This window comes from Trypanosoma cruzi, genomic scaffold (assembly GCF_000209065.1).
Source record: "Trypanosoma cruzi strain CL Brener 1047053516949 genomic scaffold, whole genome shotgun sequence".
NCBI lineage: Eukaryota > Euglenozoa > Kinetoplastea > Trypanosomatida > Trypanosomatidae > Trypanosoma > Trypanosoma cruzi.
The window spans coordinates 52,977-65,518 of NW_001849460.1; the positions used below are offsets into that span (position 1 = coordinate 52,977).

The following is a 12,542-nucleotide window of genomic DNA, read 5'->3' on the forward strand; positions in this document are numbered from 1 at the left end:
CCCCACGCAGGAGCCGAGCGAAAGACGCACTCGACACCTCCTTTTCGTCAGTGATGATGGGTGTGGGAGTGGGGAGTCACGCCGGGCTCGCGTGGCCCACGGAATGCATCCGTCGCAGCCATGGCGACAGCATGGCGAGGGCACGAGGTGTTTACATTGTTTTTCCTTGACTTGTGCTGGAGGAAATCAAGTCGTCGACTATTTTTTACTTCTCTCTCCTGTGCCCTCTCCTCACTCCGTGTGCGTGTCGCTGCGTAGATGGTGTGATGGTGTTTTTGAGTGCCTGTGAGAAGAATGTTATCGAGAGGGCTGGCTGCCCAATTTAATATAAGTTTTGGTAAAAAGACGAAAATATTTCTGTGTGATCCCTTTCCCATCTTATGGTCCTTTGAAAGGCCCCGATGGAAGGAGTTAAGGAACCGATAGCGGCACGACGAATTTTATTTTTATTTTTGCCATCCACCCTCTTTGATTCCGACCTTGCGGCGGAGTCTTGTGGCTGGAGGGCCCAAAGTGTTCCATTTCGTAGGTAATAAATGTCTCCAACCCGAATACACCGCACCGTGGCACGAGGGTGCCTATCCGAATATATAGATGTGGTTGGGACAAACATTGAGGATGTGGCGATGCCGCTGCCTCTCCATGGCCCCCTTTTTTCCCGTCCTATTTTATTTGTGCGTATCAGTTTGGTATCTGGTCAGCAGCGCTGCAAAACATTATTCTGTGCTTCGGCTTTATTTGGAGGCTTTGTTTATTTTTTTTGTCTGTGTGTGCGCTGCGGTAATTTGTAGTGCTGCCCCTCTGCTCTTCTCCTCTTCCTTCTGCTTCTCCCGCAGACAAGGCCTGTGCTACCACTACCACTACTAGTACCACCGCTGCCGCCCGCACCTCAGGAACAGACACACTGTACCGAAGCCATGCGCCAGCCACGCCGCACCGCACTGCTGATGCTGCTGCCGTGGCTCATGATGGTGGTGTGTTGCGCCGGTGCTTGCGTTGCCGCCGATCGTGCCGTGAAGCACCGCTGTGGGTTTGACGCGATGATGAAGAAATACGGCCGGCTGCCGACTGCGGTGGTGCGTGAGGTGCCGCGCCGGGGACAGGGTGCCGTGCAGGCGTACACCGCCGCCAGCGAGGATGGGGACGATGGCTGGGCTCCGATCCGCATCAAGGTGTCCGCGGAGGACATGCACGACCCGTTGAGGCACTGCACTGCTGCGGGGGATCTGCGCATTAACCACTTTGGCCGCGCAATAACATGCGAGACGGACGACGTGTTGACGGAGGAGAGGAGGAACATTGTTTTGAGGCAAACTCTCCCCGCCGCCATTCAACTGCACGCGGAGCGTCTCTCCGTGAGGTCCGTGACGGGTCCCGTCGTTATTCCACAGACCGGTCTGGGGATGTGCAATAACTTCACCATCCCTCGCAGGCACCACACGGTGGGTGTGGCTGACGCCGACATGATTCTCTACGCCAATATTTTTCCGACTTCTGGTCCAACCGCATGGGCGACACCATGCTTCCTGCTGGATGATGGTCGTCCAGTTGTTGCCGCCGTGAACTTTGATCCGAGGCAAGTAGCGGTGACAAGCAGGAACGTGCGAGTGGCAGCCCACGAGTTGGGGCATGCCCTTGGGTTTGCACGAGTGCAGTTTTTGAAGTTACGCATGATTTCCGAGGTCCCGAACGTGCGCGGGATTTCCAAGGTGTCGGTGCTTTCAACGCCGAAGACGAAGGCGATGGCGCGTCAGTACCACAACTGCTCCACGCTTGAGGGCGTTGAGCTGGAGGACGAGGGTGGTTCTGGAATTGCGCTGTCGCATTGGAGGAAACGCAACATGAAGGACGAGCTGATGACCAGTGATGTGGGGGTTGGGCTGTACTCGGCACTGACGCTTGCAGCGTTCGAGGACATGGGTGTTTATGTGGCAAACTACAGTGCGGCGGAGTTGTTGTGGTGGGGCAACAACTCTGGCTGTGGGCTGCTGGAAAAGAAGTGCTTGACCGACGGCATCACCGAATACCCTCAACTGTTCTGCAACGAGTTTGACGACGATGAAAAGTTCTTCTGCACGTACGACCGTCTGTCTCTGGGGTACTGTAGGCTGATGAGGCACGAGGAAGCCCTGCCACAGGAGTATCGGTACTTCGCTGATCCCCGAGTTGGCGGTGATGACCCCTGCATGAGCAGATGCCCGTATTTTGAGGCGTATTCTAATGGTGGTTGCACCAACGGCGATCCTTCCGTACTGCCTGGCAGTGTCGTTGGCCCGAACTCGCGGTGCGTGAAGGGGCAGGATCTTCAATTCGACGACGAATATATTGGTGATGTGTGTGTGGACACTCGATGCGGCGACGGCACACTGAGCGTGCGGTTCCTTGATGACGATGCGTGGCACGAGTGCCAGGCGGGTGAGACCGTCACGCCGCCATCGGGTCCCTGGCGTGGGAGCATTGTGTGCCCCCAATACGCCGATGTGTGCACCGCCTTCCCGAACATCAGCGGCTACCCAATACCGGTCGTTGACCCGCCTCTAGTGGACGACCCGACATCCGCGGAGGGTGCGGAGGGAGACGGGGGTGAGGTTCCGAGGAAGCGGCCGCGGCGACTCTGATTCCGGGATTTTGCCGCCAATAAATTAATCGGCCAGCGTGGATTGTGGGGCGGGCGGCACTGCGATGGTGGCCGGCGTGCGGGGCATCAGATTTATTTTAAAGGCGACGAAAGCCAAAAAAACAGAATGCGCGAACAGCGTGCGTCAGGGTCGTGACGTGCACATGGCTTGTCGACCCCGCACTCGCGGGACGCAGCACAGCAGTAATGATAGCACCGTGCAACTGTTCGCTACTCCTCTCTTTGCCCTTGAAAAACGGACAATGAGTGTATTTTTTTTTTTGTGTGTGCCTGCGATGCGTGGCGTAACGGACATTTGTGTGCTGGGGGAATGGGCCTCTGCGCAACCGCGTGGTGGCGGAGTGGTCTGGAGGGAGGAGACGAGTCCCAGCACCGCATGCACCCACGTGCGTCTTTTGGTGCGGGCAGGCGATGGGAAGTCGCCGTTATCCAATGAGTGCGGGGGTGTCCGTGACTGCTGTGCTGAGGGCGGGGACGAGGACCCTCGCCGCGGCGTTCCACGCAGACGGGCCTCTCCTGTGTTTTATTATTATTCATTTTTGCTGCGGGGGAATGGCAGGCGCTGAGAGTGGGCGGCAAAACTGCCCAGCCGTGACCTCTTTGCCCAGCTTATTGGTGTGGGGGCCCGCCCCACGCGATCCTCCTCGCCCCACGCAGGAGGCGAGCGAAAGACGCACTCGACACCTCCTTTTCGTCAGTGATGAATGGTTGTGGGAGTGGGGAGTCACGCCGGACTCGCCGTGGGCCACGGAATGCATCCGTCGCAGCCATGGCGACAGCATGGCGAGGGCACGAGGTGTTTACATTTGTTTTTCCTTGACTTGTGCTGGAGGAAATCAAGTCGTCGACTATTTTTTACTTCTCTCTCCTGTGCCCTCTCCTCACTCCGTGTGCGTGCCACTGCGTAGATGGTGTGATGGTGTTTTTGAGTGCCTGTGAGAAGAATGTTATCGAGAGGGCTGGCTGCCCAATTTAATATAAGTTTTGGTAAAACGACGAAAATATTTCTGTGTGATCCCTTTCCCATCTTATGGTCCTTTGAAAGGCCCCGATGGAAGGAGTTAAGGAACCGATAGCGGCAAGACGAATTTTATTTTTATTTTTGCCATCCACCCTCTTTGATTCCGACCTTGCGGCGGGGTCTTGTGGCTGGAGGGCCCAAAGTCTTCTAACTCGTAAGTAATAAATGTCTCCAACCCGAATACACCGCACCGTGGCACGAGAGTGCCTATCCGAATATATAGATGTAGTTGGGACAAACATTGAGGATGTGGCGAGGCCGCTGCCTCTCCATGGCCCCCTTTTTTCCCGTCCTATTTTATTTGTGCGTATCAGTTCGGGATTCTGCCAGCATCCCTGCAGAACATTTTTCTGTGCTTCGGCTTTATTTGGAGGCTTTGTTTATTTTTGTTGTCAGTGTGTGCGCTGCGGGAATGATGTTTATTATTTTTGTTATTTCTTTTTTTGCCGTTGTGAAAGTGGTGTAAGTGGAATTTTTTTTTTTTTGTGATATATAGGTTTTTTTTTTTGACCAAATGTCGCGCGTGCCAATCAGCGAGGAGCAGGCGCAGCAGATGCTTATGAAGCAGCAGGCGCAGCAGGATCGAGTGGATGCGATGAATGAGCAGAGGGAGGGTCTTTTGCGTGCGTTTGTGACGGCGGAGGGGCGCGAGCGGCTGAAGCGGATTGAACAGGTGAAGGTGGAGCGGGCGCAGGCCGTTGAGAGTTACATCATCCAGTCGGTGCGCCAGGGGAAGCTGCAGCCACCCGTAACGGATGAGACGGTACGTGAGATTCTTTCGCAGTTGGCATCGCAGGGGGTGGAGGCGAAGAGCAGCATCACATTTGCGAGGAAGCGAATGGATGACGACTGGTAGTTTCCGACGTGCGAGTGTTGTGCTGAGATGCGAGGGAGGCGGCAAGCAGAACGAGGGAGCGGAGGAAGAAGTAAAGAACGATGAATAATTAAGAGGAAGGAAAAAAACAAAAAAACAGAGATGTAGAGGGGTGTTGGAGGGAAATCTCAAAAGTGAGCGCGGATGCAAAAAAGGAATGAAGCGAGGGATACGGGGAGAACCGAGAAGTAACATGAGGGCAAAGAACCGTTTTTTTTTTTTTTTTCGCGAGGGACATATTCACCACCTTTATTCTCAGCTTGTTTTCTCCTTTGCAGGCGCATTTTTACATGCGATTTGGTGATTATTGACGGTGGTTGTGTGTTGCGTGGGCCTATTTGTTATTTTCTGTTTTGTTTTTCCTTGAGTAAACATCCTGCAGAACCGTCGGTGGCCTCAGTAAGTGGGAGTGGGGCAGAGATGGGGGCTTTTTTCCCCCCCTTCTGTTGACTACTACGATGGAATGTGCCTGTTTGTCTATGAGAGTTAGAAAGAAAGGGTGAGAGGAGGAAAACATTTTTTCAGCTTGCATTAAAGCTTGTGTGCACTTCCCTTTTACTGTTCTTTTATTATTATTATTATTATTATTTTTCAGCGTTTTCAGTTTACATACACTGTTGCCTCCCGCTCTTATTTTTTCTCCCTTTACTTCTCTTGCTGTGTGTGTGTGTTTGTTTTTTTATGTGCCGGTGTTTGCTACGCCTTGTCAATCATATCGCAGGGGAAAAAAAGAAAGAAGGGTGACGCCGGGCGGGGGAAGTGCCGCCTTTTTTTTTTTTTTAGGGCGATTAAGTGATGCCAAAGCGTCACCGTGAGCCGGAGAATTTGTTGCCGTTTGCCGTTGAGGACTACGGCGACGGGGTGGCGGAGCAGGAGAGTTGCGGCAGCGATGAGTTTCACAGCAGTGAGATGGGGAACGATGGGAATGTCTCCTCCCCCGCCGGCACGCCGAAGGACGATGCGGACGACAGCTCTTCTGTCATGATGGGCAGCAGCAACGACGACGGTGATGGAGAAAACGCCAGTCTCATTAACGTGGAATTTGGCGTGTTTGAGATGCGGCGGGATGTGAATGCTGTCATGCACCTCATTGACCAACTATGCCCGGATAAAATGAATGAGGTGGACCGTGACGAATTGGGTGCGGCGCTGCACGAAAGCCCCTTCACGTGTGTTGTGAAGATCGGCGACGACGACGACGACGAAGGTGAAGAGGAGGGGGAGGAGGAAATTTATGGCATGGCGAGTGTTTTGGACGCGGTGCACGACACCCGGCTGGAATCGCTGCTTCATACGCTGCGAGAAAACGTTTGGCGCACCGTCGCGCCGGGTATTCTCCCAACCGAAATTTTGAAGTCTATCGACGACGCGACAGGGAGGGCGAAGTGTGTGCTGCTCGTTGGCGAGTACGTCCGAAATGTTCCGCTGGAGTTGACGTCTCAAATCCTCCATGACATGATGGAACGCGTTGAGACCGCGTTTAACGCGCGGAGCTCCATGAGCAACAAGGCCTGTGAAGACGCACCGTCGACGGTTCAGGCCATATTCCCGTGCATGTTTGCGATGCTGTCTAAGATACAGCGGGCGGTGGATGCTCCTTTAAAGACACCAACACCAATGAACGCAAGACAGGATCCCCTGCCCAAGAAGAGGCGTGGACAGAACGCAGCGCAGCCGGAAGAGTTTGACTTGTGCCGATATCTGTTTTGGCGTGAGGAGGACTCAATTATTTACGAATACCGAGACAAGCGCATCGCCACTTTGGCCTACCGCTGTCGCCCGCAGTACGACGGCCAGCCGGAGAACGATATTCCAATTTCAATCTTGTATGTTGTGCCGTACGGCGGATTGATGCAAGCAGTTGCGGAGATCCGGAAGCGCGAGTCGACACAAGTAAATGTTGTGCGGTACTGAATGCACCATGGTCCCTTTATACTTAGAAACACAGGGACAGGCAACAAGAAGAGGAAGACGAGGAAAAAAAAAACAACAGCCGGATATAACGTGGAATGAAAGAGGAGGTGCGAAATAGCATCGCATCCTTGTCTGCATATTGACGGGGTTGGGTGCTGCATGCCTTTGCTGCTTGGTGCGGTCAATTGGGGCTGCTTTGTTTGCCCGATTAAAATAATGACGAAATGAGCATCATAGAGGAATGGAAAGCAATGGTCACATAAAATGCAACAACGAAAGATGCCTTTGAAGGGAAGGGTGTGAGTTTGGCGTGATTGACGTTACAATTCCACTTCTGAGGAGAAATGACGGGAAGGCGCGCGGGTCGTTGGTGGTCGCATTTGTTTTTTTTCTTTTCTTGTATTGATTGTTTTCCTCTGACCTTTTTTTGATTCTTTTTTCTTTTTCCTTTGTTTTGCCAAAGAAATCCAAAGGGGTTTTAAGTGTAGTGTTCGACAGCAGCGGCGCTGTGGGGACGGTGAAGGCACACGCACAAATATTTCCTCCCACCTCCGCGCGGCCACGCTGTCGCTGCGGTTTAAATGACAGCTCCGAGTGAGTTGTCCGGCGAGGCACTCGTGTTTTATGTGATGCGCACGAACGGCAATCCGGTGCGGCTTTTTGGCGCAGACGGTGTGACGGCAGAGTCGGCTTTGAAGCGGGTGTACAAGGCGCTGGCGCTGCGTCTTCACCCTGACAAGAACGGACACCCCCGTGCACATGAGGCTTTTCAGCTCCTGCAGCAAAGCTTCGAGGCCACGCTGGAGTCGCTCCAATCAAAGGCACCAGAAGAGAAAAAAACGCGACCAAATTTCCCACCACCGTGCCCTTCTTCTTCTCCACCGCCACCGCCACCGCCACCGCCACCGCCATCTTTTGCTTTTGCCAAGTCTACACTCCCTGGAGTTCGTAAGGAAGAACAAAAACAACGGCAACATGCCTTTGCAGGAAATAGTTTGTTTGAGATACCGTTACCCCCTGATGTTTTTGGCGCATTTGCGGCGCCGGATAGCTCTGAGCCTCCCGTTGCGTCGGTGTCGACGGGTTGCCCCGGGACGAAGCCGCCGGCAAAAAGAACGAGGCCACTCCCTGCTCTGGATCTTTCTAGTGACGATGAGGAACACGTGGACGAGGCCGGAGGTCTTCAGGCATCACGGCGAGATGATGAACAGGAGCATGCAAGCCAAAAGCGAAACGCTGAACGGAAGGCGGTGCAGAAGGAAAAACGGAGTACGGGCCGGCGAACTCTAATGCAGCTTTTTGCAGAGTTCAATATCTCAGACGACGAGGAGGAGATGGCGCCTGTTAACCACCCGACAGGAAAAGAGACAGGCCATCATTGGGAACCAACTTCATGCCACGAGACAAATCGGCGGCAGCAATCTGGCGCTGGGAAACCCGCTACCACTCTGGCATCCTCGAGTGTAGCTTGCCCTTGCTGTGGTGCAGGCGAGTTCTCTGCTCATATTATGCGGGGTGTGGTGTGCCAGTCCTGTCGCGCACAGTTTGTGCCGGCCGCTATAGGTATGATGGCTGCTGAGCGTCATGCAGCGGGGCGTAAGAAGGACCGCGCATCACGCGGCGAGTTGTGTGCTTGTGGGAAGGCGAAAAAAGGGTTATGCTTTCTCTGTGACTGATGAGCACGCATTGCAGTTGTGTCTGCTCCGCGGCAGATGCCGTGGGTCCTTTTTTTTTTTTGCGTGTGTGTGTGTGTGTTGAGTCGAATGTGGGGGAGGAAGAGAGGGGGCGATGCTAGTTGAAATTTGGCACCCTTCTGAGTGATCCAGTTTTCTTTCTTGTTGTATATATATATATGTATATGTATATGTATACGTGTAGCATTACGTGTTTTCTTTTGCTTGTTTCCAATTGGTGATATTTGTTCCTCTTATAACCGCGAGAAGTGCATTTTTTTTCTTTCGATTTCCCCTATCCTTTTTTTTTTTGCTTCTTTTTTCGAGAAGCGCTCAAGGTGTCAGGAGTGTAGTGTAGTGAAGGAGCGGGTGTCGGTGGATGGGGCCCATACGCGTTGAACGGGCCCCTGTTGTGGGTCGTGAGTATAGCGTGATTTGCCCGGTATGCAGCAACAATGTCACCTTTGACTGTCTCAGCAGGTCCGTGTACGGCATTCAGTGCCATTTCTGCCGCACTTTGATTGACTTGCGTAACCCGTCTGTGCCTCTCCCTCCAAACGACACGGGTGTACTCGCCGAGGACGTCAACGGTGGCTTTTTTTTTTCACCCGAGGTGGAGGAGTCGGGTAGAGGCTCCGCCACGACGCAGCTCTCCATGGTGCTTGCAGATTTTGCAGAGCAGCAACAGAAAGAAATGCCAACGACCATGGGCGGGGAAGCAAGACAGGCATTTTCAGCACGCCGCATACAAGCTCTTTCCGAGAGGTTTTCGTTTCTTTACCCTTTGGTGTACGTGATTGAGTACATTGTGTTTGGATCCAAGCCGGTTGCAAGAATAGGCCACGTGCGGATATTTCGTAAGCGGCTACTGTTTTTTTGGCCGGTGAATATACCCGTAACAAAAACCTCCGTCTCATATTCTGCCCCACTCACCGTTGCCATTCTTCTTTACTTGATGACCACATTTTACACCAAATCACTTGATGACGAATGGATGTGGTGCATGCACCGCTTCGTGACTTTTTTTTTGGTGTTATTCATGGTTCTGTTGGTGTGTTGTGTGTACACGGACCCCGGCTTTGTGCGTCCTGCGTACCTGGAGACCAACGGCAGTCATATGGGTGAGTTAACTCTGAAAGAAATTGAGGCAAAACAACGGGAGAGTCGGTGGGAGATGGTGAACGGACAACCAGAGGAGCGCAAGTGGTGCTCGACGTGTGAAATTTATCGGCCTGTGAGGGCGGCGCACTGTTACCTCTGCGGCTTGTGTGTCCATGACCACGATCATCACTGCTCCGTGATCGGTGTATGCGTGGGGCGTCGGAACGTACGCGTCTTTTTTTTTTTTGTTATTACTACTGCTCTCTTGGCGCTGCTTCCCGGATTGTCTCTGCTGGTGAAGCTTTTTCTCGATGCAAACTCCCTCACCGCGCGGCAGCTTGGCATTGGTTTGCTGTTGATCGCGGTGTTGTTGGGTTTTGGTCTTGTGGTGGGATTTCTCGGCCTAACGATGTTGTATTCCCTCGCGGTGGAGACGACAACACGTGAGCGCCTGCAAAATACCTACGCGAACAAAAAGAACCCTTTTAATCGTGGTTTACTGCGTAATATCTTCTGGCATATGTGTCATCGCAGTCTACCTTCTCTCTTTGATGATGACTTTGTGCAGTTGTGTGCCACGCAGGTGTAGGGGGCCACAGGTATCGGCCATGTGTAAGGACCACACAAAGTTATCTGACTCTATTTTCCTCTTTTTTTTCTTCCTTTTTGTTGTTTGTTTTTTCCGGATCTCTCTGTGCGTGTATTTCTATCTTTTTCCTTGAGAAGACGAATGAATGGCCCATAAATATACACGACGAGTGATGTTTTTTTGAAAGCCTTTCTTTTTCCTTCTCTTTTTCTTTCTATTTTTTTTTTTTGTGTGTCTTTTATTAGAAACCGTAGGACCAAAACCCCTCGTGGTGGTGAGGTTTTGGGGAAATTGCACGGGAATCCAGCCAACAACTCAGAGGGGAGAAAGAAAAAAGAAGAAAGAGGAGGAGGAGAAGCAAAGCCGTAGGTGCACGTGGGCTGTGCGATGGACGGTGACAAGGAGCAGAGGAACAAGAGCCACAAGGGCCGGCAGGCTGGTAGCAAGGCTGCCAAAAAGGAGGAATTTCGCAAGAAGAAGGCAGGCATCGAGCTTGAGCCCAACCGTGGCAAAAACAGGAAGGCATTTCAGGGTCCAACGGCAGGAAGTCGCAAGGGACAAAAACTTCTTCGAAGTCTTGAAAAACGCGAGACGGCGCTGCATGTACCCACAGTGGATAAGACTCTTCGACACATTGTGGCGGAACCCCCACTGCTCGTTGCTGTGGTGGGACCACCAGGTGTTGGCAAGTCAACATTGATCCGCTCCATGGTGAAGTTCTACAGCAACCGCAATGTGCAGACAGTGCGGGGACCCATCACGGTGGTGGCGGGTCGTAGTCGTCGTGTGACATTCATCGAGTGTCCGAACACACTGACGGCGATGTGCGATATCGCCAAGGTGGCGGATCTCATTTTGCTTATGGTTGATGGCAGTTTTGGCTTTGAGATGGAGACGTTTGAGTTTCTCAATATTTCTCAGGTCCACGGGTTTCCCCGCATGTTTGGTGTTGTTTCTCATCTTGATCAGCTTAGGACTGGCAAGGCACTGAAGAAGCGAAAGAAGTTTCTTCGACATCGTTTTTGGCATGAAGTGGCAGCTGGGGCAAAGCTGATGTGTTTAGCACCCATGGTGCGTGGCATGTATCGTTCCACTGACGTTCTCAAGCTGCATCGACTCCTCATTTGCGTGGAGCCTAAGTTACAGAGCTGGCGGAATACCCACAGTTGTGTGCTGATTGATCGCTATGAGGACATTACGGCCCCACAGAACATTGTGGAGGATGAGAACTGCAACCGCACCATTGCCTTCTACGGGTACACACGTGGAAAGCCGTTGAAACCGCAACAAGTTGTGCACATTCCTGGATTGGCAGATTTTCCTATTGCTCACATTTCTCAACAAGAGGACCCCTGTGCCATTGATGATCACCAAGGCAGTGGCAATTCACAGGGGCACAAGATGCGGCATCTCAGCATGAAACAAAAACGTATTTATGCCCCTCACTGCAATGTGAGCGGTGTGATGTACGATGACGACGCTATATACATCCAGGAGGACGCAGAGAAGGGGATGATTGAGCGCTCCGGTGAGGGACTGCAGTACATAAGAGAACTGCAGCGTGCGAAGCCTATGGACGCCGCCGCCACGGATTTGGACGTCGTCCGTCGTCCTGTAGTATTTCGCGACGAGGATGCGATGGAGCTTGATATGGATGAGGTGGAGGCGCCTTCAGATGAGGAAGACGAAGGCAGCAGCAGCAGTAGCAGCAGCAGAAACGATGACTTGGAGGATCGCATGCCTAGAAATGACTTGTCTCTTTACGGTCCACAAGAAGTCGACGAATGGGAGGATCAGGAGGCCGCGGCGGGGGATGAAGGTCTCGCACCACGTGGTCGCAATGCGCCTGACGCCATCCGGGAGAATGTCGTGCGTCATGACTGGTCTGAGACCGCATTGCTTCGTCGGCTAAAGAACCTCTGCGTCACGGGAGACTGGAATTGTTCGGCCGATGCAGCAGAGACCAGCGGTGAGGACCGTCTGGGGAGTGAGGCGAGCAAAGGGTATGAGAGCGAGGACGAGGAGTTCGACGCCATAGTCCGCGGCGAGAGGCCACTTACCACCACCTCCGCCCGTGCTCAGTCGGATGATGACCACGAAGACCAATTCAATGGCGACACGGAGGGGGAGGAAAGGAGGGAAAAGGAGAGGCATGGACGACAGCGAGTAGACGCACTGGCTGCAGTGGGCAATGAGTTCTCATCGTCGTCAACATGGGGTGCATTCCGGCCTGCGGATACAAGACATCATCGTGGCGACTGGGGGGAGAAGAAAAGGGGGCACGATGCGTATGATGATGGCATTGACGGCAGTGACTACGACATTCTCGCCGAGGATGACGCGGCGGTGTGCAAATCCGCCTTTGCAGACGCCGAACTGGACGATCTCGTGTCGACTTTTTTGGCGCCGCGACAGGCAACAACAAAAGGAACCACCACAACAATGGCGGCTGCTTCTGTTTCCGGAGCGGTCTCTTCTCTGCGCAACGACGGCGACGAAGATGCCATCCAGTTTTACGACCCACACCATAGTCGCGTTGGCGAGGATAATGGACGGAATAACGGCGACGGCGATAACAATGATAACAGTAATAATAACGACGATTTGGAGGAGGCAGCGGCTATTGTGAGTGGTAAAACACTGACAGAAGAACAGGAGCGTCGTCTGCAGAAGAAGATGGCGAAGAAGAAGGCATTTGATGAGTCCTACGACATGGGCGACAGGAGCAACAC

General features: G+C 52.9%; 6 protein-coding genes across 6 annotated transcripts, besides 10 other annotated features; all 6 read left to right on the top strand.

Moving 5' to 3' along the window:
* Positions 1 to 3,321: a sequence feature (areas not merged during assembly with more than two copies in the genome that could not be assigned to a particular haplotype).
* Positions 282 to 540: a mobile genetic element.
* On the top strand, positions 918 to 2,618 carry Tc00.1047053510899.10 (surface protease GP63, putative; the record flags this gene model as incomplete). The annotated part of the gene is made up of 1 exon (XM_802134.1): positions 918 to 2,618. One exon carries the CDS (start codon positions 918 to 920, stop codon positions 2,616 to 2,618), a length of 1,701 nt encoding a protein of 566 aa, XP_807227.1.
* Positions 3,322 to 12,542: a sequence feature (heterozygous, non-Esmeraldo-like haplotype).
* Positions 3,570 to 3,828: a mobile genetic element.
* Tc00.1047053510899.19 (hypothetical protein, conserved) lies at positions 4,174 to 4,515 on the top strand (the record flags this gene model as incomplete). The annotated part of the gene is made up of 1 exon (XM_802139.1): positions 4,174 to 4,515. One exon carries the CDS (start codon positions 4,174 to 4,176, stop codon positions 4,513 to 4,515), a length of 342 nt encoding a protein of 113 aa, XP_807232.1.
* Positions 5,100 to 5,122: a microsatellite.
* Positions 5,329 to 6,447, top strand: Tc00.1047053510899.30 (hypothetical protein, conserved; the record flags this gene model as incomplete). Its single annotated transcript, XM_802135.1, has 1 exon — positions 5,329 to 6,447. The coding sequence occupies one exon, from the start codon at positions 5,329 to 5,331 to the stop codon at positions 6,445 to 6,447; it is 1,119 nt and encodes a 372-aa protein (XP_807228.1).
* Positions 6,827 to 6,903: a sequence feature (T-rich).
* Tc00.1047053510899.40 (hypothetical protein, conserved) lies at positions 7,029 to 8,123 on the top strand (the record flags this gene model as incomplete). Its single annotated transcript, XM_802136.1, has 1 exon — positions 7,029 to 8,123. One exon carries the CDS (start codon positions 7,029 to 7,031, stop codon positions 8,121 to 8,123), a length of 1,095 nt encoding a protein of 364 aa, XP_807229.1.
* Positions 7,326 to 7,360: a microsatellite.
* Positions 8,291 to 8,324: a microsatellite.
* Positions 8,500 to 9,810, top strand: Tc00.1047053510899.50 (hypothetical protein, conserved; the record flags this gene model as incomplete). Its single annotated transcript, XM_802137.1, has 1 exon — positions 8,500 to 9,810. The coding sequence occupies one exon, from the start codon at positions 8,500 to 8,502 to the stop codon at positions 9,808 to 9,810; it is 1,311 nt and encodes a 436-aa protein (XP_807230.1).
* Positions 10,000 to 10,039: a sequence feature (T-rich).
* Tc00.1047053510899.59 (hypothetical protein, conserved) lies at positions 10,198 to 12,542 on the top strand (the record flags this gene model as incomplete). The annotated part of the gene is made up of 1 exon (XM_802138.1): positions 10,198 to 12,542. A coding segment is annotated over one exon (2,345 nt), but the record flags the coding sequence as incomplete, so codon positions are not given.
* Positions 11,501 to 11,525: a microsatellite.